A 22,183-nucleotide genomic window follows, 5' to 3' on the forward strand; every position below is an offset into this window, starting at 1 on the left:
GGTTTTCTTGCTTGTACGCTTACGAGTCTCCAATCTAAAGCGAGGAGTCGAAATTTCTACAGGTAGTTCTTCAGTAGACACACGGACTTTACCGTTGCATTTTTTCACATGCCGTCGCAAACTATTAATACGTGTAAACCATTCATGACACTCATCACAGCGGAACTTCATGCAAGATGGATTCTTCTTGCATTTACTCCTCTCATGTCTTCGTGCTACATGAGAAAAAGTGAACGACATATCGCAGTAGCTGCAAGGATACCTTGCTGATGAAGACGAGCCTTTCAGACCCGATCCAGATACTGACGTTGCCGCAGTTGCGACATCTCCAGGCATACTCTTATGAACATCAATGCATCGTTGTTGAATAGAAACCTTTACTTTCTGCCGAACAGCAGGACCTTTGCATGTCTTCATGTGCGTTTACATATTATCTTTTCTGGCAAACTGCTTATGGCATTTCTCACAAACAATCATTTTACGATAAAGGTTCTTGACACATTCTCTCTTTTCGTGTCGTCGAGCATTGCTGTTGTTTGTGAAAATCTTGTCACAGTAACAACACCGATGTCCGTTAGTTGTTGAATCACCAGCCATTGAAGTCTCCATTGAGGCTGAAACGAAGTTCGTCGTGTTTTCCTGTGTAGCCAGCACCACCGGCATTAAATTCTCTTCTGCTGGTGGTACCACGACTGTTGAAGTCTCCTCCAGTGTTGTCAGAGGCGTTGCCGTCGAGATCTGCTCCTTCCTCGTCGCCGTTGACGTTAGGGTTCCTGTAGACGATGGTACATCCTCCATCAAGTTCGACGTTAAAGTCGGTAAAGATGCCATCGAGTTCACAAGAACAGGTAATTACGCGACTTATGCACCAGAAGAAACAAACTAGGCGATCCTTACACCGATAACGTCAGTAACAAACTGAGCATCCTGCTGTCTAGGACTCGCTTATTTACATGCACAGGATGGAATAATACGCTAGTCAAATCAAGAACCATCAACAATAATACTCGAGTCAAAACTACATTAAAAATAGAAGCCCACTCAACGAAAAAGGCAGCACATTTGGAAGCAAATTCGACATATGAAATGGACACGCAATGCACGCACTTGCAGATTTCATCACAAAGTTAACATTTAAATTTCATTCAAGCGAAGTAGCAAGCCAATGTCACATCATCAAATTAACATCCTATTGGTCATACTATCCTCAAAATTTCACAGTATTATATATCACACCAGTTATAGACGGACTTATGGTTTCTAACACACAACATTTCAGTCATTTTTCTTTAATAAATTCATATTTTAAAATGCAAAATATACATGGTAAACGAAGAACCAGGTACGTAAATATTTTATATACTTTATGTACACTGTAGACATCAAGAGCTTGAAAGTACATATGTAAGAAAGATATTTAATAAAACTCATATTAAATTGTATATTTATTCCCATTAATACACATCAGATCAAAAAAAGTAGGTTTTATTATATAAACCTCGAATTTCTTAGTTCATGTTTCTTTGAGGACGTATAAATTTTCAGCATTTCGCGAACCAAGTAGAAGTTTTAGTCTATTCTTCAATCATTTGGATTGTCTCTCGATGAACAATTGGTCTCATGTGCTACGGCTTCCATCTTCTTTACATATTTGTTATTATTAGTCTTAAAATCCACGCATCCATGTCACTATCACAGACGCAAAGTTATCATCATCATCATCGTAGCTGTCATCAATATTATAATGAGCAGCATCAATATCACTCATTTTATGATATCGTTTCCGCATTTCAGTTGTCAGAGATTTACCACAATCTATGATCTTGTGAGCTTCACATTATTCTCTATTGTTTTGTAGACATGGTTAGTTCCATTCTCGTTTTCTTTAAAAGCCTGTGTGTCCAGTTTTATTATTGAATCCTTCAACCCATCATCCCAAACACAATTAAATCATCGTAGTATACAGAAAAAAAATCAACAAAGTTCCTTTCATTTAATCTTAGGAACCGCATCATCCTTTCCACCTATAGTATAGTTTCTTGAGCCCAAGAGTCTTTCATTATATACCATGCAGTGTTCTTCAAGAGATGTGGTATACTTCTAGTTCTACATACAAATCCATCCTATCATTGATTTGTTGACACATCCGAATAAAAAAAACCTTAAAGTTAATTTTTACGTGTTTTATTAAATTATCACTTCGGCTAAAAATAATTACCACACATAGTGTGTTATTACATTTCCTTCTTTATCTAAATCCATACTGACTAGAGAAGCCTTGGAGGTTTACACATTTCGTCATGGTGGTCGAGACGAGACTAAGCCGGTAATGTACTGTCAGGTCTTAGATAATAGACGACACAATCTAACTTGTTGCAGGATGTCTCGATGATGTCCGGAGCCTCCTCGTCACAATCACTGGTGCAGTGATGACCGAAGTTGCAGACCTATAGTTGGAAGTAACCATCCTCGGTGACGTAGTGCACACGGCGGAATCCGGGCGTTACTTCCGCGTACTTTGCAGTTGGAACGATCAGCATTTGCTTGAATTTGTAGCAGCAGCTCTATACCCACACGACTATGTGTTGACTGCTGTGTCTAGGGTGTTGACCTTAATTTATTCCGCTAGGACCACCCTCCAGTCCAGTCACATGTACCGTTGCTTCCGTTGTTGTCCCCCGCCTTGCTGGCGACCTCCAACATTCCAACACGGTGATCAACCATCCAAGCCCTAAGCATGCTAGCATTGATTCTTGAGATCGGACCTGGACATCCAAGTTACATAGAATATAATATACTCTGAAATACATAATAAAGAGAAAATTGATATAAATAACATTATACTTTGCTTAATAGTTCCAGAAGTAATGAACGCACTGCTTGACCAGTGACAGGTGTAACTAAATATTGAATATATTTAATATTTTATTTTCCATTACCTTTCGTGGTATTTATTAATCATTCACTCTACAAAAAACAACTCAAGACAATAAACCTGACCAACGAATTAAATACAGTACCGCTATGCCTTACATGAAAGTATAATTTTTCGATAATCTGAATAACCTATAAATCGTTCATGTACAAAGCCACACATACAGGCCAATTGTCTATGGACCATGAGACCGAGTCATGGCAATATCAGACGTATAGGCTAGAAATTTCAGAACCGCAGGACCTTCTTCGTCTTTAGATAATTACAGTCATTTAGACCATCATGAAATTGTAATACATACTAAAGGACCAAGCGACCTTGAAAAATATTTTAGTAACACCAAGAGGTTTTGAACTAGTAAATATTCAGTCACTACATATTTTACTACCCGCAATCAACAAAAAGGAAGCACCATCAACGAAAAGGCAGCACAATCTAAAAGGGCAGCACATTTGTAAACACCATCAACAAAAAGGAAGCACATTTTGGAAGCACCATCAACGTAAAGGCAGCACATTTTGGAAGCACAATCAATAAAGAGAGCAGATTTGGAAGCACCATCAATAAAAAGGAAGCACTTTTGGAAACACCATCATCAAAAAGGAAGCACATTTTGGAAGCACCATCAACATAAAGGCAGCACATTTTGGAAGCACAATCAATAAAGGCAACACATTTGGAAGCACCATCAACAAAAAGAAGCACATTTTGGAAGCACCATCAAAAAGGCAGCACATTTTGGAAGCACAATCAATAAAGAGAGCACATTTGGAAGCACCATCAACAAAAAGGAAGCACATTTTGGAAGCACCATCAACATAAAGGCAGCACATTTTGGAAGCACAATCAATAAAGGCAGAACATTTGGAAGCACCATCAACAAAAAGGAAGCACATTTTGGAAGCACCATCAAAAAGGCAGCACATTTTGGAAGCACAATCAAAAAAGGCAGCACATTTTTGAAGCACAATCATTAAAGGCAGCACATTTGGAAGCACCATCAACAAAAGAAGGAAGCACATTTTGGAAGCACAATCAAAAAAGGCAGCACATTTGGAAGCACCATCAACAAAAGAAGGAAGCACCATCAAAAAGGCAGCACATTTTGGAAGCACAATCAAAAAAGGCAGCACATTTTGGAAGCAGCATCAAAAAGGCAGCACATTTGGTAACACAAGTTACGAGAACTAAGGCTTAGTTAGAAATCAGAATGCAAGAAATAAAGACATTAAATTTTTACTTTTAATATTTAATTTATTTCTTAAGATTATACAAATAGAAGTAAAATAAGCCATTATTGTATGTAGCCAGCTTTCCTCAGTTCTTCGAGTATGAATGATATTTCTTTTATGCACGAATAGTTTCCTGCACAAAGCGAGCCATGTAGAAGTCTTAGCCGGTCAACCAATAAGTTTGGATCTTTCCACGATGTGTAATCAATCTCTTCTACCACCATCTCACTTGCTTGTTTATTATTAATACTTTTAATATCACAATCGTCCAAGTGATCATAATAAGCGTTATCAGATTTATTTATTATTAGACCGCGTTTCCATCGTTTCGGTCTCAGGACACCGTTACATTCTTCGATCTTGTCAGCTTTAGGTGCTTCATCACAGTCTATGCTTTTGTCAACAGCCTCAGAGTCACTGTTACAATCACTGTAGAAGACATCCTCTTCACCCAGATTACCATATGAATTCGATATCGATGATGTCGAAGTGCCATTATCGTCTTCATGCTTCCTTTTTAGGAGTCCATCATTTTTACAAAGTAAGAAAGATCTACTTGAATTCGGCTGGAATGTATTCTCACTTTTCACGATAAGGATTCTTCCATTGTCTTCATTCTTCCATAAATCATCATCATCCTTCAATTTAAGTTCTTCGTCGAGATCGGAAGAGCCACGAACATAATCTCTCTCAAGACAAGGAAAATTATTGTCGTAATGCAGATCACTATTCCTTAGTCTAGTAGATCAATCGTTGTACTCTGGCTTGTACGTAGGCTAAACGTTACAAGTTCTATCATGTATTTTTAAGCTCTCTCTCCGCGTAAACGACTTGTTACATCGAACGCAACTTATCATATTGCGTAGTGGATTTTTAACACAGTCATTCTTCTGGTGTTGTCTTCCATTCATTCTCAAGATAAATTCTTTGCTGCAAAACTTACACCTGTGTCCTTTCGATACAGTGACAGACACCGAATCAGGATTCATATTAGTTACTGTGACTAATGTTAGATACAAACAGACAGTTTTCCAATTGGAACCATTACTTAAATATATATATATTTTTTTTATATTTCTAAAGCAAAGAGTTAAGTTATCTCATGCAAAGGTACTTGTTGTAAGTAGTTCTGCTTTTCAACAACAGATGACACCATGTATTGCTTGCAGGTAAATAATATTTCTTTCTTTCATGCGGGATGCAGGATTCTCACTAACGATCGCAATAGAGGGATGGCATCGCTAGTCTCCAAGGAGAAGGTGGTTTGTTCTTCCAGTTAGTGTTTCTCAGATTTCTCAGGGTATATATTATTATTTGACTGAATAATATTTTTTTTTAAATTCCACCTAATAAAAATAAAATAGAAGCACTCAGAGAAAACCATCAGGGATGATGTCGTTTATAAACATCATAAATTACCAATTTTTTTTTAAAAAAGTCCAAATTAAATCCTGTTTAAGCAAAGAGTTCTAGCACAAGCCCGCTTGTGAACTCTTTGCTTAAGCAACATGAGAGTTCTAGCACAAGCGGGCTTGTGAACTCTTTGCTTAAGCAACATGAGAGTTCTAGCACAAGCCCGCTTGTGAACTCTTTGCTTAAGCAACATGAGAGTTCTAGCACAAGCCCGCTTGTGAACTCTTTGCTATAGCAACATGAGAGTTCTAGCACAAGCGGGCTTGTGAACTCTTTGCTTAAGCAGGATAATTTGGAATTTTTTAAAAAAAATTGGTAATTTATGATGTTTATAAACGACATCATCCCTGATGGTTATCTCTGAGTGCTTCTATTTTATTTTTATTAGGTGGAATTTAAAAAAAATCATTATTCAGTCAAATAATAATATATACCCTGAGAAATCTGAGAAACACTAACTGGAAGAACAAACTACCTTCTCCTTGGAGTCTAGCGATGCCATCCCTCTACTGCGATCGTTAGTGAGAATCCTGCATCCCGCATGAAAGAAAGAAATATTATTTACCTGCAAGCAATACGTGGTGTCATCTGTTGTTGAAAAGCAGAACTACTTACAACAAGTACCTTTGCATGAGATAACTTAACTCTCCCTTAAGAAATATTTAAAAAAATATATATTTAAGTAATGGTTCCAATTGGAAAACTGTCTGTTTGTATCTAACATTAGTCACAGTAACTAATATGAATCCTGATTCGGTGTCTGTCGCTGTATCGAAAGGACACAGGTGTAAGTTTTGCAGCAAAGAATTTACCTTGAGAAAGAATGGAAGACAACACCAGAAGAATGACTGTGTTAAAAATCCACTACGCAATATGATAAGTTGCGTTCGATGTAACAAGTCGTTTACGCGGAGAGAGAGCTTAAAAATACATGATAGAACTTGTAACGTTAAGCCTGCGTACAAGCCAGAGTACAACGATGGATCTACTAGACTAAGTAATAGTGATCTGCATTACGACAATAATTTTCCTTGTCTTGAGAGAGATTATGTTCGTAGCTCTTCCGATCTCGACGAAGAACTTAAATTGAAGGATGATGATGATTTATGGAAGAATGAAGACAATGGAAGAATCCTTATCGTGAAAAGTGAGAATACATTCCAGCCGAATTCAAGTAGATCTTTCTTACTTTGTAAAAATGATGGACTCCTAAAAAGGAAGCATGAAGACGATAATGGCACTTCGACATCATCGATATCGAATTCATATGGTAATCTGGGTGAAGAGGATGTCTTCTACAGTGATTGTAACAGTGACTCTGAGGCTGTTGACAAAAGCATAGACTGTGATGAAGCACCTAAAGCTGACAAGATCGAAGAATGTAACGGTGTCCTGAGACCGAAACGATGGAAACGCGGTCTTATAATAAATAAATCTGATAACGCTTATTATGATCACTGGGACGATTGTGATATTAAAAGTATTTATAATAAACAAGCAAGTGAGATGGTGGTAGAAGAGATTGATTACACATCGTGGAAAGATTTAAACTTATTGGTTGACCGGCTAAGACTTCTACATGGCTCGCTTTGTGCAGGAAACTATTCGTGCATAAAAGAAATATCATTCATACTCGAAGAACTGAGGAAAGCTGGCTACATACAATAATGGCTTATTTTACTTCTATTTGTATAATCTTAAGAAATAAATTAAATATTAAAAGTAAAAATTTAATGTTTTTATTTCTTGCATTCTGATTTCTAACTAAGACTTAGTTCTCGTAACTTGTGTTACCAAATGTGCTGCCTTTTTGATGCTGCTTCCAAAATGTGCTGCCTTTTTTGATTGTGCTTCCAAAATGTGCTGCCTTTTTGATGGTGCTTCCTTCTTTTGTTGATGGTGCTTCCAAATGTGCTGCCTTTTTTGATTGTGCTTCCAAAATGTGCTTCCTTCTTTTGTTGATGGTGCTTCCAAATGTGCTGCCTTTAATGATTGTGCTTCCAAAATGTGCTGCCTTTTTTGATTGTGCTTCCAAAATGTGCTGCCTTTTTGATGGTGCTTCCAAAATGTGCTTCCTTTTTGTTGATGGTGCTTCCAAATGTTCTGCCTTTATTGATTGTGCTTCCAAAATGTGCTGCCTTTATGTTGATGGTGCTTCCAAAATGTGCTTCCTTTTTGTTGATGGTGCTTCCAAATGTGCTCTCTTTATTGATTGTGCTTCCAAAATGTGCTGCCTTTTTGATGGTGCTTCAAAAATGTGCTGCCTTTATGTTGATGGTGCTTCCAAAATGTGCTTCCTTTTTGATGATGGTGTTTCCAAAAGTGCTTCCTTTTTATTGATGGTGCTTCCAAATCTGCTCTCTTTATTGATTGTGCTTCCAAAATGTGCTGCCTTTACGTTGATGGTGCATCCAAAATGTGCTTCCTTTTTGTTGATGGTGTTTACAAATGTGCTGCCTTTTTAGATTGTGCTGCCTTTTCGTTGATGGTGCTTCCTTTTTGTTGATTGCGCGTAGTAAAATATGTAGTGACTGAATATTTACTAGTTCAAAACCTCTTGGTGTTACAAAAATATTTTTCAAGGTCGCTTGGTCCTTTAGTATGTATTAAAATTTCATGATGGTCTAAATGACTGTAATTATCTAAAGACGAAGAAGGTCCTGCGGTTCTGAAATTTCTAGCCTATACGTCTGATATTGTCATGACTCGGTCTCATGGTCCATAGACAATTGGCCTGTATGTGTGGCTTTGTACATGAACGATTTATAGGTTATTCAGATTATCGAAAAATTATACTTTCATGTAAGGCATAGCGGTACTGTATTTAATTCGTTGGTCAGGTTTATTGTCTTGAGTTGTTTTTTGTAGAGTGAATGATTAATAAATACCACGAAAGGTAATGGAAAATAAAATATTAAATATATTCAATATTTAGTTACACCTGTCACTGGTCAAGCAGTGCGTTCATTACTTCTGGAACTATTAAGCAAAGTATAATGTTATTTATATCAATTTTATCTTTATTATGTATTTCAGAGTATATTATACTCTATGTAACTTGGATGTCCAGGTCCGATCTCAAGACACAATGCTAGCATGCTTAGGGCTTGGATGGTTGATCACCGTGTTGGAATGTTGGAGGTCGCCAGCAAGGCGGGGGACAACAACGGAAGCAACGGTACATGTGACTGGACTGGAGGGTGGTCCTAGCGGAATAAATTGAGGTCAACACCCTAGACACAGCAGTCAACACATAGTCGTGTGGGTATAGAGCTGCTGCTACAAATTCAAGCAAATGCTGATCGTTCCAACTGCAAAGTACGCGGAAGTAACGCCCTGATTCCGCCGTGTGCACTACGTCACCGAGGATGGTTACTTCCAACTAGAGGTCTGCAACTTCGGTCATCACTGCACCAGTGATTGTGACGAGGAGGCTCCGGACATCATCGAGACATCCTGCAACAAGGTAGATTGTGTCATCTATTATCTAAGACCTGACAGTACATTACCGGCTTAGTCTCGTCTCGACCACCATGACGAAATGTGTAAACCTCCAAGGCTTCTCTAGTCAGTATGGATTTATTATCAAGGAACTTAGCATTGCAGATGAAGAAGGAAATGTAATAACACACTATGTGTGGTAATTATTTTTAGCCGAAGTGATAATTTAATAAAACAAGTAAAAATTAACTTTAAGGTTTTTTTTTCTAATGTGTCAACAAATCAATGATAGGATGGATTTGTATGTAGAACTAGAAGTATACCACATCTCTTGAAGAACACTGCATGGTATATAATGAAAGACTCTTGGGCTCAAGAAACTATACTATAGGTGGAAAGGATGATGCGGTTCCTAAGACTAAATGAAAGGAACTTTGATGATTTTTTTTCTGTATACTACGATGATTTAATTGTGTTTGGGATGATGGGTTGAAGGATTAAATAATAAAACTGGACACACACGCTTTTAAAGAAAACGAGAATGGAACTAACCATGTCTACAAAACAATAGAGAATAATGTGAAGCTCACAAGATCATAGATTGTGGTAAATCTCTGACAACTGAAATGCGGAAACGATATCATAAAATGAGTGATATTGATGCAGCTCATGATAATATTGATGACAGCTACGATGATGATGATAACTTTGCGTCTGTGATAGTGACACGGATGCGTGGATTTTAAGACTAATAATAACAAATATGTAAAGAAGATGGAAGCCGTAGCACATGAGACCAATTGTTCATCGAGAGACAATCCAAATGATTGAAGAATAGACTAAAACTTCTACTTGGTTCGCGAAATGCTGAAAATTTATACGTCCTCAAAGAAACATGAACTAAGAAATTCGAGGTTTATATAATAAAACCTACTTTTTTTTGATCTGATGTGTATTAATGGGAATAAATATACAATTTAATATGAGTTTTATTAAATATCTTTCTTACATATGTACTTTCAAGCTCTTGACGTCTACAGTGTACATAAAGTATATAAAATATTTACGTACCTGGTTCTTCGTTTACCATGTATATTTTGCATTTTAAAATATGAATTTATTAAAGAAAAATGACTGAAATGTTGTGTGTTAGAAACCATAAGTCCGTCTATAACTGGTGTGATTTATAATACTGTGAAATTTTGAGGATAGTATGACCAATAGGATGTTAATATGATGATGTGACATTGGCTTGCTACTTCGCTTGAATGGAATTTAAATGTTAACTTTGTGATGAAATCTGCAAGTGCGTGCATTGCGTGTCCATTTCATATGTCGAATTTGCTTCCAAATGTGCTGCCTTTTTCGTTGAGTGGGCTTCTATTTTTAATGTAGTTTTGACTCGAGTATTATTGTTGATGGTTCTTGATTTGACTAGCGTATTATTCCATCCTGTGCATGTAAATAAGCGAGTCCTAGACAGCAGGATGCTCAGTTTGTTACTGACGTTATCGGTGTAAGGATCGCCTAGTTTGTTTCTTCTGGTGCATAAGTCGCGTAATTACCTGTTCTTGTGAACTCGATGGCATCTTTACCGACTTTAACGTCGAACTTGATGGAGGATGTACCATCGTCTACAGGAACCCTAACGTCAACGGCGACGAGGAAGGAGCAGATCTCGACGGCAACGCCTCTGACAACACTGGAGGAGACTTCAACAGTCGTGGTACCACCAGCAGAAGAGAATTTAATGCCGGTGGTGCTGGCTACACAGGAAAACACGACGAACTTCGTTTCAGCCTCAATGGAGACTTCAATGGCTGGTGATTCAACAACTAACGGACATCGGTGTTGTTACTGTGACAAGATTTTCACAAACAACAGCAATATTCGACGACACGAAAAGAGAGAATGTGTCAAGAACCTTTATCGTAAAATGATTGTTTGTGAGAAATGCCATAAGCAGTTTGCCAGAAAAGATAATATGAAAACGCACATGAAGACATGCAAAGGTCCTGCTGTTCGGCAGAAAGTAAAGGTTTCTATTCAACAACGATGCATTGATGTTCATAAGAGTATGCCTGGAGATGTCGCAACTGCGGCAACGTCAGTATCTGGATCGGGTCTGAAAGGCTCGTCTTCATCAGGAAGGTATCCTTGCAGCTACTGCGATATGTCGTTCACTTTTTCTCATGTAGCACGAAGACATGAGAGGAGTAAATGCAAGAAGAATCCATCTCGCATGAAGTTCCGCTGTGATGAGTGTCATGAATGGTTTACACGTATTGATAGTTTGCGACGGCATGTGAAAAAATGCAACGGTAAAGTCCGTGTGTCTACTGAAGAACTACCTGTAGAAATTTCGACTCCTCGCTTTAGATTGGAGACTCGTAAGCGTACAAGCAAGAAAACCAATGTGCAGCAACCGATTGCTATAATGTCTGGACATGAAAATAAACCTAATACTGTGTTCGGTGCATTACTAGTGAATTATAATGGGTTCTACTTGGCGCAGTCTGCATTTCGTGGAAAATTGAAAGATTACTATTATCTAAATACGTTAGGTGAGTCAAAAGACATTTGTAATTTTCTTGATGATATCAGAGAGGACATAATCAATCAGCTTACTGATGATGTAGCAACAAACGGACCTTTGAAATATAACTTGTGGTTGGACTGTATATATGGAAAGCCGTATCCATTCGAAGACGAAGTGAGGAAGTGTGCATTCAAGACATCGGCTGCAGTAATTTACAGTTCTGACGATGTGAAGCAAACTGTTAAAAACGGTATCCAGAAACTCTGTCAAGAAGAGGAGGATTATGTCTGTAAAGGTTCCGTTTGGTCTCTGTCTAGTATAAACCGATTGGAGCTAAGAATTAGTCATTTCACGCCTATGCAGGGCTTTCGCAAGTGATCCTGTAGTAAAATATAGATTTTGTAATAAAATTTATTTTGTGAAAGAATTTGCGATGTTTTATTTACGAACCTGTCACTATTATGTTAAATTGTTATATTTATTTTTTCTTCAGCATCCAGAATCGTACCAAGGACCTAAGTCGATCTAATTAATCATTTTATTGGTTGAAAAATTTATTTAATGAGTTTTGAACTTTTTCCTGAATTTCTAGCATTGAAATTACGAATTTCCAAGATGGCGGACATGATGGCTTATAAGATGATGGTAGTAGAGGATTTTAAGCCTCTTTAAGAATTTTGAACATGGTTTATTGAAATTATTATTTCTTTACATAAAATTAAACATTATTGCATCGATCGAGTATCTAACCAAGGACAGGAACTGATCTAATCAATATGTAAAATAATGAGTGATTTATTTAATGAATTATGGATTTTTTCCCGAATTTCTAGCTAAATAATTACACGATTCCAAGATGGCGGCCAAATTTCAAGATGGCTGGTGTCACAGTAATAAATGATTACTGCACTCTAGCGGATAAGAACTAAACTAACATGGCGTCAGCGTACTCTCGCCGACGATACAATGATGATGGCTTCCAGCATCGAAGACAAGATGGCGGACATGTCATCATACTACCTGACGATAAATATACTATGAACAAAGTGGTGGGAGTCAGTCTGCCAGAAGCCACCAAGAGGGAAGGATCGGACGCCATTTTTTTTTGCACTTGCCGGGTTCGAACCGAGGACTCATATTTTTATTAAAATTTTATTAATTGAGTGGCTAGCTCAAAGGATTATTAAGCCGCTTTTAGGATTTTGGGTTTTTTCTAAGGCAAAACGACTTTTGAGTTTTTTCGAAATCCTAATTTTCCCTCGAAACGGGAATTTTTGAGTCATTTTGAGTCATTTTTAAGGAATTTTAGGGAATTTTTGAGTCCAAGATGGCCGCCGATGACGTCATCCAAGATGGCCGCTGGATCCTGGATCCTGCGCCTGTCCCAGAATCGGCTATATCCATCTACTCATAACTATTTTTTTTCTCTCTCACCAGGTTCTAACCGTTCAAATTTGTTTTTGTATTAAAATTTTATTAAATTTGTGATTTAAGAATATTTTTCAAAAAAAATTATGTTTTCAATTTTCTATGTTAATAATTACGGTTTGTCAAGATGGCGGCTGTGACACCATAATTCAAAATTGTGGCCATGTCAATATGTTAATGGTCAAGGTCATGACCTAAGCAGTTTGTGTGGCTTTTGATGGGGATTTTAAGCCCCTTTTAGGTATTTTCCAGCTTATGAAATTTTTGGTGGAATAAAATGCTAATTTTTTTTTCTCAAAAAGCCAATTTTTCCCTTCGATTTGGGAATTGTAATTTTTTTGATATTTTATATTTTTTTGGCTAAAATTGTTTTCTAAATACGGGTTATTTTGGCGAATTTTAAAACTATTTTTGAGACTTTTTGGCCAATTCTGAAGGTTAAGGTCAAAAACAAGGCAAAGTTCATCCAAGATGGCCGCCGTGATGACCCTATACAAATTGGCGGTCAGCATCAGGGTACTACAGCCTTGTACATGTCGTCGGCGGAACCAACGTATACTACCTACTACTTATATCTATTTTCATAAAATTGATTATGTCTCATTTAACAATATTTAAATATCCTTGTATTGGCATAATAAATGTGTTTTTACAGTTTGGTATCACAAGTTTTATTGTTTAATTCATTTTTGTTGTTACTGTTAACTGATGGTTTTTTCTGTAAATTTGTCACGATGGCTTGGCTTGCTTACATATAATGTTTCGTCTGAAATTTTTCAAACAAACATTTTCTAGATGTTATACAATTAAGTTCAAAAGTCACAGAAGTATCAATAATTCAGATCACTTGTGTGAATTTTTTTTTTAGCTTGAAAATAATGTTTTGTAAATATCTTGTAAGAAAATCTGTGAGCCAACTACCAATTCATGAAAGCTATCGGAATAATTTTACAGAAAAATACCTAAAATAATAGAAATGACCAAAACTTGGCATGTGAGACTGATCCTTAATAGGCAGCCAACAAGTTGGAGGCTCGCTGGGCTTCACCAGCAATATAGCACCAAGTTACTAAGAACCAAACTGCATGCCCTCCTCAATGTATGTAACCTGACCATCTGCACCGCAGTACATTTCTATGATTTAGAGATTTATGGCTCCGCCTACCTGGGCAAACATAGAGCTGCAGAAAAAAACCCACGCGATTTCAAAACCGCTCAAGATATATCTGAGTGGTGTCTTTTTACGAAAAGCATTCAAGAATACGCTGAGGGCGGATAAGTAGTTCAGTTTCCTGGTTTCCTTTTTAAACTGTATTTTTAGGAGAGTAAACCTAGCTAAAACACGTGATAGAAATAATTTTTAGCCATAAAAAGCTCTGTAGAGGTTCTTCAAAGCACTAAAATGAGTTTCAATACACTTTCATCTCCATTTCCCTGCCAGGCGGGCCCCTTAAAACACTCATTGTTTTCCTTGTAACGTTTTTGGTCTATACTGATATTTTACGGAAAACTTTGTGAAGTCCTACTAGACGAAGAAATTTTATTTAAGCCATATGAATTCAAATAAACGCATCTAATTAATAACGATGACGTGTTTGTATTTAAATGTGGCGAGAGAAAAAATATGTGACATAATTTTGAGCAAATTCTGATGAGTAAACAATTAAATGTTCCTCAATTTCCAATGACTAGCTTAATGATGGCTTTATAAGCTAAATGCAAGAAACTCAAGAACGCCCGAAACGGAAGACTAAAAAAGTACAACGAAGTTTATAAATACACGTTTATAAACTAGGTAAGCTAGACGCAAAATTGCAACGCAATCTTCGGGCAACTTTTAAATTATTGCACTTCGGCAAGCATTTCCGTCTTCCATATTTGAAGTGAAGTGTTCCGAAAACTTAAAAAGATGCAGAAATTATGTCCATAAATGGCCACGGTGTTGTTTTTATTATACACATTTTCACTTGTTAAACTTTGACACACTGAAAAAAAATATTAACAATTTTATAATTTTTTTTCAAGATAAAAACTAATCATCAAAGTAAAATCGGGGAAGACGTTTGATTTAAACTGTTCAACAGTTTCAAGTTCTAGGGTTGTTGACGTCTTGCAACTTTCGTGCTTTAAAAGCGACCGTGATTTTCTTCCGTTGTTTGCGTGTTGCGTTTTTGGGACGTTACGTTCCTTGCGTAGTAGTACTTAAACTGCCTAAGTGTTAACATAAAGCAATTATTATTTGATTAATTTTAGAATGTTGTGATTTACTTGAGTGTTCTATAAAATGTAGGACATAGTTATATGTTATGTACATCAAATACCCTCAAAAACGTACCTGTTTTTCATTAAAAATAGCGACTTGCCAAGGCCAACGCCCCCTGGCAGCGGGACGTCCTCCCACAATTTTGAGGTTAGGCACTACAAATCTGATGTTTGCACTTACACCACATTGTCGAATCTTCGTTTTATTCGAATTACGTAACAAGTTGTTGTCTTTTACCCGCTTATTTTCAACAATTCCTGAAACATTTCACAGAAAAATGTTATTTAAAGTTCAAACTCTTTATAATATACATAAATTTAAAACTGCAATATCTAAACAATCATACCACTCATATTTATGTAGTTTGTAAGGATGTAATGTAACTCAACGTCAAGCCGAAACAGTTTATAGGCAGGTCCCGATTTCAGGAAGCTAGCGCTATGGGCAGATAAACTTTAGCCCCCACACTTCCTTTTCCAGTTCCCCCCAAATCATAAAATATTACAAATTCAAACTAATATATTATCATTTTTTAAACAGTCACTATGCAACTGCAGACTATGGTTTTTCAAAGACATAGCCTGTTTGTCTTTTATTATTATTTAAATTTAATATATGATTGTTGCAGTTTTATACAGTTGTTATAATTACCGTAATAAAATATGAGTTAAAGTATACTATAAGTAGTATATAAATGTTCCTCCGGCGCTAGGGTCCAGGTGAAGTAGCAGGGAGCCGACCGCCATTTTAGATTGTGACGTCACGTTGGCCAATTTTGGAGTAAAATTTCCTTAAAATTCCCCAAAAATGACTCAAAATTTCTAAAAAAATTACTTAGAATTCCTCAAAATTCCTAGAAATTTCCCTACTTTGAAGGGAAAATTAATATTTTGAAGGAAATTTACACTTATATTCCCCAAAACTCCAGAAGCTTGAAATTTTCCCATTGAGGCTTAAATTCCCCATGTACAAGCCTCCAATAAAACACTGGAGGGGAGCTTAACCACCATTTTCGTAATTTTCGATACGGCCGCCGTATTGAAAATCCGTAAATATTAAGCAAGAAATTCGGAATTTCTTTAATTTATAAAAAAAAATAACTAATCAAATTTTTAAAATATATTCCTCCATTTAAAAATTTGTCAGCTATATTAGTAGCATCTAAAAGGGGCTACTGGCACAGGCTTCAGGATGTGGAACCAGGATCCGATCAGCCATCTTGGATTGTGACATCACGGCAGCCATCTTGGACTCAAAAATTCCTCAAAATTCCTCTTAAATGACTCAAAAATGCCCATTTTGAGGATAAAAATTTTCGTTTTCTTCCTCAAAAATTCAAAAATTAGGATTTCGAAAAACCTCAAAATACTTTTGCCTTAGAAAGTACACAAATTCCTAAAATAAGCTTAAGAGTGCGCGATACATGTGGTTCCGAGCAGCAAAATCGACGTTTGCGGTGGAGCAGATTCTGTAAATACCATGACATAAATTGGATTTTGGTAAAATATTATTTACAGAGTAAGGATGGATCTTAAAATGTTATTACTCGAAATTTTGGTATGCGTCTTATTTTATTAATTAATTATTCCTAAAAACGGCGAAGTTTAGTAAACGAATGCTAGTATAATTTGATTGGAAATGGGAAACAAAATAATAATATTATACAAAACATATGTGTGCATGAGTTAGAAACAGCAGGATGCATTTAGAAGCAATACCAGCTGAAAAATCTGTTCCGCCGTAACCTTTGTAATCGGTAGACGAAGAACGAATTTTACACATCGTAGTTCACGCGTCAACACACAGATGTCGGGCACTCCCACGCAGAGGTTCATTGCAGTAACACATAACAGATGTCGCACATGTCGGAGGTCGTCACTACTTGTTTTGTTGTATCGCGCTACCACGAAGCCACATTTTTAAATTGAAATAGGTGGGAAACGCTGCAATTGGTAGCAATAAGACGCGTTTGGAAACCTGCTTCTTTCTGCAAGGCGGAAAAATAAAAGTTCGGTAACTTATTTTTAAATTGATGATATTAGTTTGTTTTTGATTCCAAAATCTTTAAAACGAGTGTATAACACTTTCCATGTATCTGAATATTTCAAAAACAGCAGCGCAGAGACTGTGGCATCCGAGACCGGCATCCGAGACCGGCCGCAGCGTGGGAAGATAGCGCGGGAAAGGGCGGGCGGCGCCGGGCTGGCGAAGCCAGTGCGCATTCCACGTTCACACGCTGGTGACAGTAGATAGGACAAACTGAATCCTTAAAAATGAGATCATACCATGTTTCACCAACATCGGAAAAAAAAATTACAAGTTTTGATCTCTTTAGTTTATTACATATCCAGTTATTATAATTACATACGGCCATCTTTGTATTGTCTCGTGGTAATAATGGGATTTGAAAGTAAAAGTATATAATTTAAAATGTCACTGAAAACTAGATACTGCGTGGCATTTTGCCGAAAACGAAAATTAGAACACGTTGGCCTGTCGTTCTCCATATTACCTGCTAGGGCTGCTACTGTAGTTTTTGAAGTTGAAAATTAAAAAAAATTAATAATGGAATGGAAAATAAATATAATCAACAGAAATAAAATCATTACTAAACGATCATCAGTTTCAATCTGGCTGTATAATTAATTTGGACTTTACTAGTGCAGAAAAATATTATATAAGTACATACACTTGTTGAACTTTACTCAAGATAAATTTGATCATGTGGGTAAAGGCGTCATAACTCTAAACTAGCGCTTGAGGGTTCGAATTCACCTTGAATCAAATCTTTTTTTTTCTATTGCGGAAATAGTTTAACGTCCCATTATAAGTACTAACATAAAGCAATTTTACAATGTCAGTAGCCTTTATCGAAACAATATAAAATATGGCGACTACAAAGGTGCCAACTATCACACACTAAACCTTTCTCAAGTTGTATCTGGCTGTAATTTTTTTGTTGTCAAGTTGCAAAGAAATGGTATGATCGCAAGTGTTTTGTTTACAAATTTAAGTAAACGATCATTACTATGGGAGTGGCGCCTCTCCCTTTACTTACTCTATGTGCTGCGGCCGGAGGTTTTTTTCCCCCCTCGTTGCAGTAATAGTCGTTAATATTTAATGATATGTTGTTTATAACGACAAAATACACACAAGTAATACCATATATATTTAGTTCGAAAAGTTAAAGAAATAAAATGGGGAGAAAAAGGGGGGGGGGGGGGCAAATGGGCCAGCCCCGATTTTACAAAGGCAGCGATTTTACGAATGCCATCCTTGGAACCGTGAGCCAAGGGCGCCCATGCCCATGGGCAGGGTAGGGCCGTGGCCCCCTCCCCCAGCTTTCAGGAAGAGGAAAAAATGTATGGGGTTTTGAGGATTTTTGGCAAATTGTAATTTTTGACACTTTTTGTCAATTTTTGAAGGTCTGCCCCCTCCTCTTACAAACTATTTTATAGTCTGGCCCCCCTTACAAACTGCCATATGGGCGCCCTTGCCGTGAGCATACATAAAATCGTGGTTCTAGTATTATTAAAATGTGGAAACTAACAAGTTCTAGTGTTGTCACAAAAAAACGAACTTGAACCCAAATTTGTTGACACGAACTTGAACCGAACTATTTTAAAGTTCGGTTCGAGTTCGAAATTTCAAACGTTCGTACAGCCTTATGCAATACTACTCTTCAAATGTCACACGTAAATGGAAACTTATCAAATAAGCGTAGCATAGCAATTATATATCTCGTCTATTAAAAACATTAGTTTAAAGAATTTAAAACATTTATCCAGGACTCTTTTAGGTCATTACATATTTGGGATTGCTACATCTGGAGAGGGGAAAAAGTAAAGGGAGGAGGGCATCGTGTTGTGAGGTTGTACGGGCCAGCATATTTTTTCCTCATAACTGTAGTTCCGGATAACTGGATGCCGGATACACGGGGGGAGGAGTACAGTTTAATAGAATATTATAATTACATCGTAAAATGTTATTGGTCCCGAAATGTTTGTATCAGTACGCAGTGTAACATAGTTACACTTATTTATAAGTGAGGACTATTTCAAACTTTTGGGCACGGCAAACGAATCTTACGAGATGCTATAGCTTCAATTATTTAATGTGTACTACTTTTGGTGGTGAAGACTTTTTGTACCCTTGTTCTGTTTTGTGCGAGTACATTACAATAATCGTAATTTTCACCGCGACTGATACTGGAGAACATTGTAAAAAATCTCACGTGTCTAAAAATTTCATAAATACGCATGAACAGATGAATAGAAAACAAATTGCAATGACTACTAAAGTACTATTCCAGCCTTTTTAACAATTAATCGTTAATTTGTGGTATCATATGTGGTTTTCTACTAAGATTATGCTTCATTTCAAAATAAATTTTGACGTACTTTATATAGTAAATTTAAAATACTTATTGGTGGAAAATAACTTGTAAGTTTATGTATTTTATCGCTCAAAGACTTGTTGGAACCTACAGCTTCGAAGCAATTCGATACCCCGAAGATCTTAATGAAATTTAAGAACAACCGTTACTAATACTTATATTTATAACACTATCTAACAATGTTTCAGAACATCAAATACAGCTCCGTAGGCGCCAATACTTTAGCTACTAGCGACTTTAACAATCACGCACCGTTCGTTCACTATTTGTATTCAAAATGAAGATAATAGTCTATTATTATTCAAAGCATCTGTATAATTTCATTTATTTATTTAAAAACCGACATTATAGGTTTGAATTTATCTACAACATTAATTTATTTCAAGTCAAATTCTCTAGTTACACAAGAAAGTAATCTTAGTAACATTTTGCATGTTTAAATGCAAGTGGAGCCAGGTGGAGTAACTTCCCAGTAATAGTAGAATAATGTAATAAAACGGCTACTTCGATATGTATTTATGTACCTAGATGCGTACGATTTATGAAAATTTTTTTGGTTAGTTGAGCTTTGACAAGTGCCAGTTGTGTGCATATTAACTCAAACAACAGATGTTTTCTTTTATGTTGTTTGAAATATTCATTGTAGCAATCATAATTGTATCAGTGTAGCCTACATATTGTTAGTAATTAAGTATCTCATTGTTCTTGTAACTTTAACCCAAAATATATGTTATGTGCTGTATTGTAGGGTTCAATATAAAAATGTGTAAGTAGGCCTATTATAAGAAAGCATGCTTTAAAACCCGCCATTTTGTAAGGTATGTTCATGATTAATTTACATATAGAATAGTTACCTAAATTATAATGATATGTGAATATGTTCCTTACTATTTTAACTGTATAAATTGAAACAAAAATTTGTTTTAACTACGATGCATGTACACAAGATAGGCTAACTTTCAAATGAAGGTTTGAATGAATACAAGGTTTCGCCAAAGTTATTTTCTGATGCAAGAAGTACATAGTAAATGTGTTTTTGTGTGCTTTACTGTAAGACCTATCCTACTGTAAATTCATTTCATATCGTTAACTTAATATATACTCCATAATCTGTTATCTTTTCTGCACACATTACTTATTATTTTGTGGATGCGAATTGTAAAACTTCGATTCTTGCAAGGGCCGAACACGGAATGTCAACTTTCTAAAGTATTCTATATACATTTTTTAAGTTAGTAATGTATTCTATATATTATATGTGTAAAATTTTTGACGTGACCACGTCTAATAAATCAATGAACGCCGGCTGCACGCACGAAAAAGTGTCCCGTTACGCACATTGTCCCGTTTCTCTGTGTCCCGTTACGCTCATTTTATATTGCTCTTTGCTAACCTGAACCTCCTAGCATTGCGACCGAGTCCGTGGCGTAATTCTGTTTTCATGCATTTCAATGTAACATTTTCATTGCTCTTTGCTAACCCGTTCCTCCTAGCATTGCTGCAGAGTCCGTGGCGCAAATATATTATTTTTGACTGCATCTTGGTGTTGGGTAAGCCATTTTCCTTCACATCATCCTTGAAACACTCCCATTCATTTCATACTTTTCCTATCATCGTCATATCCTTAACAGAATAACACAGATTGGAAGAAGTTAAATATCAAACATGTATAAAAGTTATAGTTAAAATAATCTCTTCGTTGAAGTAATAAACATAATTGAATTAATGACTGCAAATAAAAGTAAATTTATCAATTAAATTGTAGATTTCATTTCACTCCTTTGTATCCATACAAAATAGTGATAATTCAATAAAAATGATTCAATTTTATTCATAAAAGTATGCAATCATTTCATCAATGTTTTGTATGACGTTATCACGTTAAACTATCGTCCGTAAACCGACTTTACAGAGAACCAATATTTTTCCTGTATTCCATTTATATATATATATATATATATATATATGTGTGTGTGTGTGTGTGTGTGTGTGTGTAAACTTTCTAATGCATTCTATATACAACGTGTATCTAAAACATACTGACAAATTCTGGCAGAATATTCCTGGCAAAAATACAAGACGAAAACCTGTGTACCATACTTTTTTCTCGTAAATGGATTCGGAGTTTTGAACCCCCAAAAATAAAATTTTCCTATTCTTGAATAACTTTGCACTGCGTCTGATGATTTTGTAGAACGTAAATTGTTCACCACGAGATACGTGGGTTGTAATGAACAGTGGCGTAGCCAGGATTTGTGTATGGGGGGTGTTATTTAGCATGCCCCTCCCCCGGAAAATTTTTGATTTTAAGGTGTAAAATAGTGCTATTTTAGCAGTTTTCGGTACTTAAATTTAAATATTGATGGTAAAAATTTTTATTAATTTTCAATATGAAATTTGTTTGAGTGATGAATAAGAAATTTAATTAAATATTTGGTGCTAAAGGGGGGGGGGGTTGAACCCCTAACCCCCCCTCCTGGCTACGCCCCTGGTAATGAACATCCTTCAATGAATATAACGGCATTTCTGTTTTAGC

General features: G+C 36.3%; 1 protein-coding gene across 1 annotated transcript in view; it reads right to left on the reverse strand.

Moving 5' to 3' along the window:
• LOC134528918 (trypsin-3-like) overlaps window positions 1-16,469 on the reverse strand; it is a 57,123-nt gene extending 40,654 nt beyond the window's left edge. The window contains exons 1-2 of the mRNA XM_063362585.1: window positions 16,427-16,469; window positions 15,324-15,508 (exon numbers count right to left, since the gene is read on the reverse strand). Of these exons, the coding sequence (XP_063218655.1) occupies window positions 15,324-15,508; window positions 16,427-16,469 (228 nt within the window). The remainder of the gene's footprint in view (window positions 1-15,323; window positions 15,509-16,426) is intronic.
• Window positions 16,470-22,183: the final 5,714 nt, after the last annotated feature.

This window comes from Bacillus rossius, chromosome 2 (genome assembly GCF_032445375.1).
Source record: "Bacillus rossius redtenbacheri isolate Brsri chromosome 2, Brsri_v3, whole genome shotgun sequence".
Lineage (NCBI taxonomy): Eukaryota > Metazoa > Arthropoda > Insecta > Phasmatodea > Bacillidae > Bacillus > Bacillus rossius.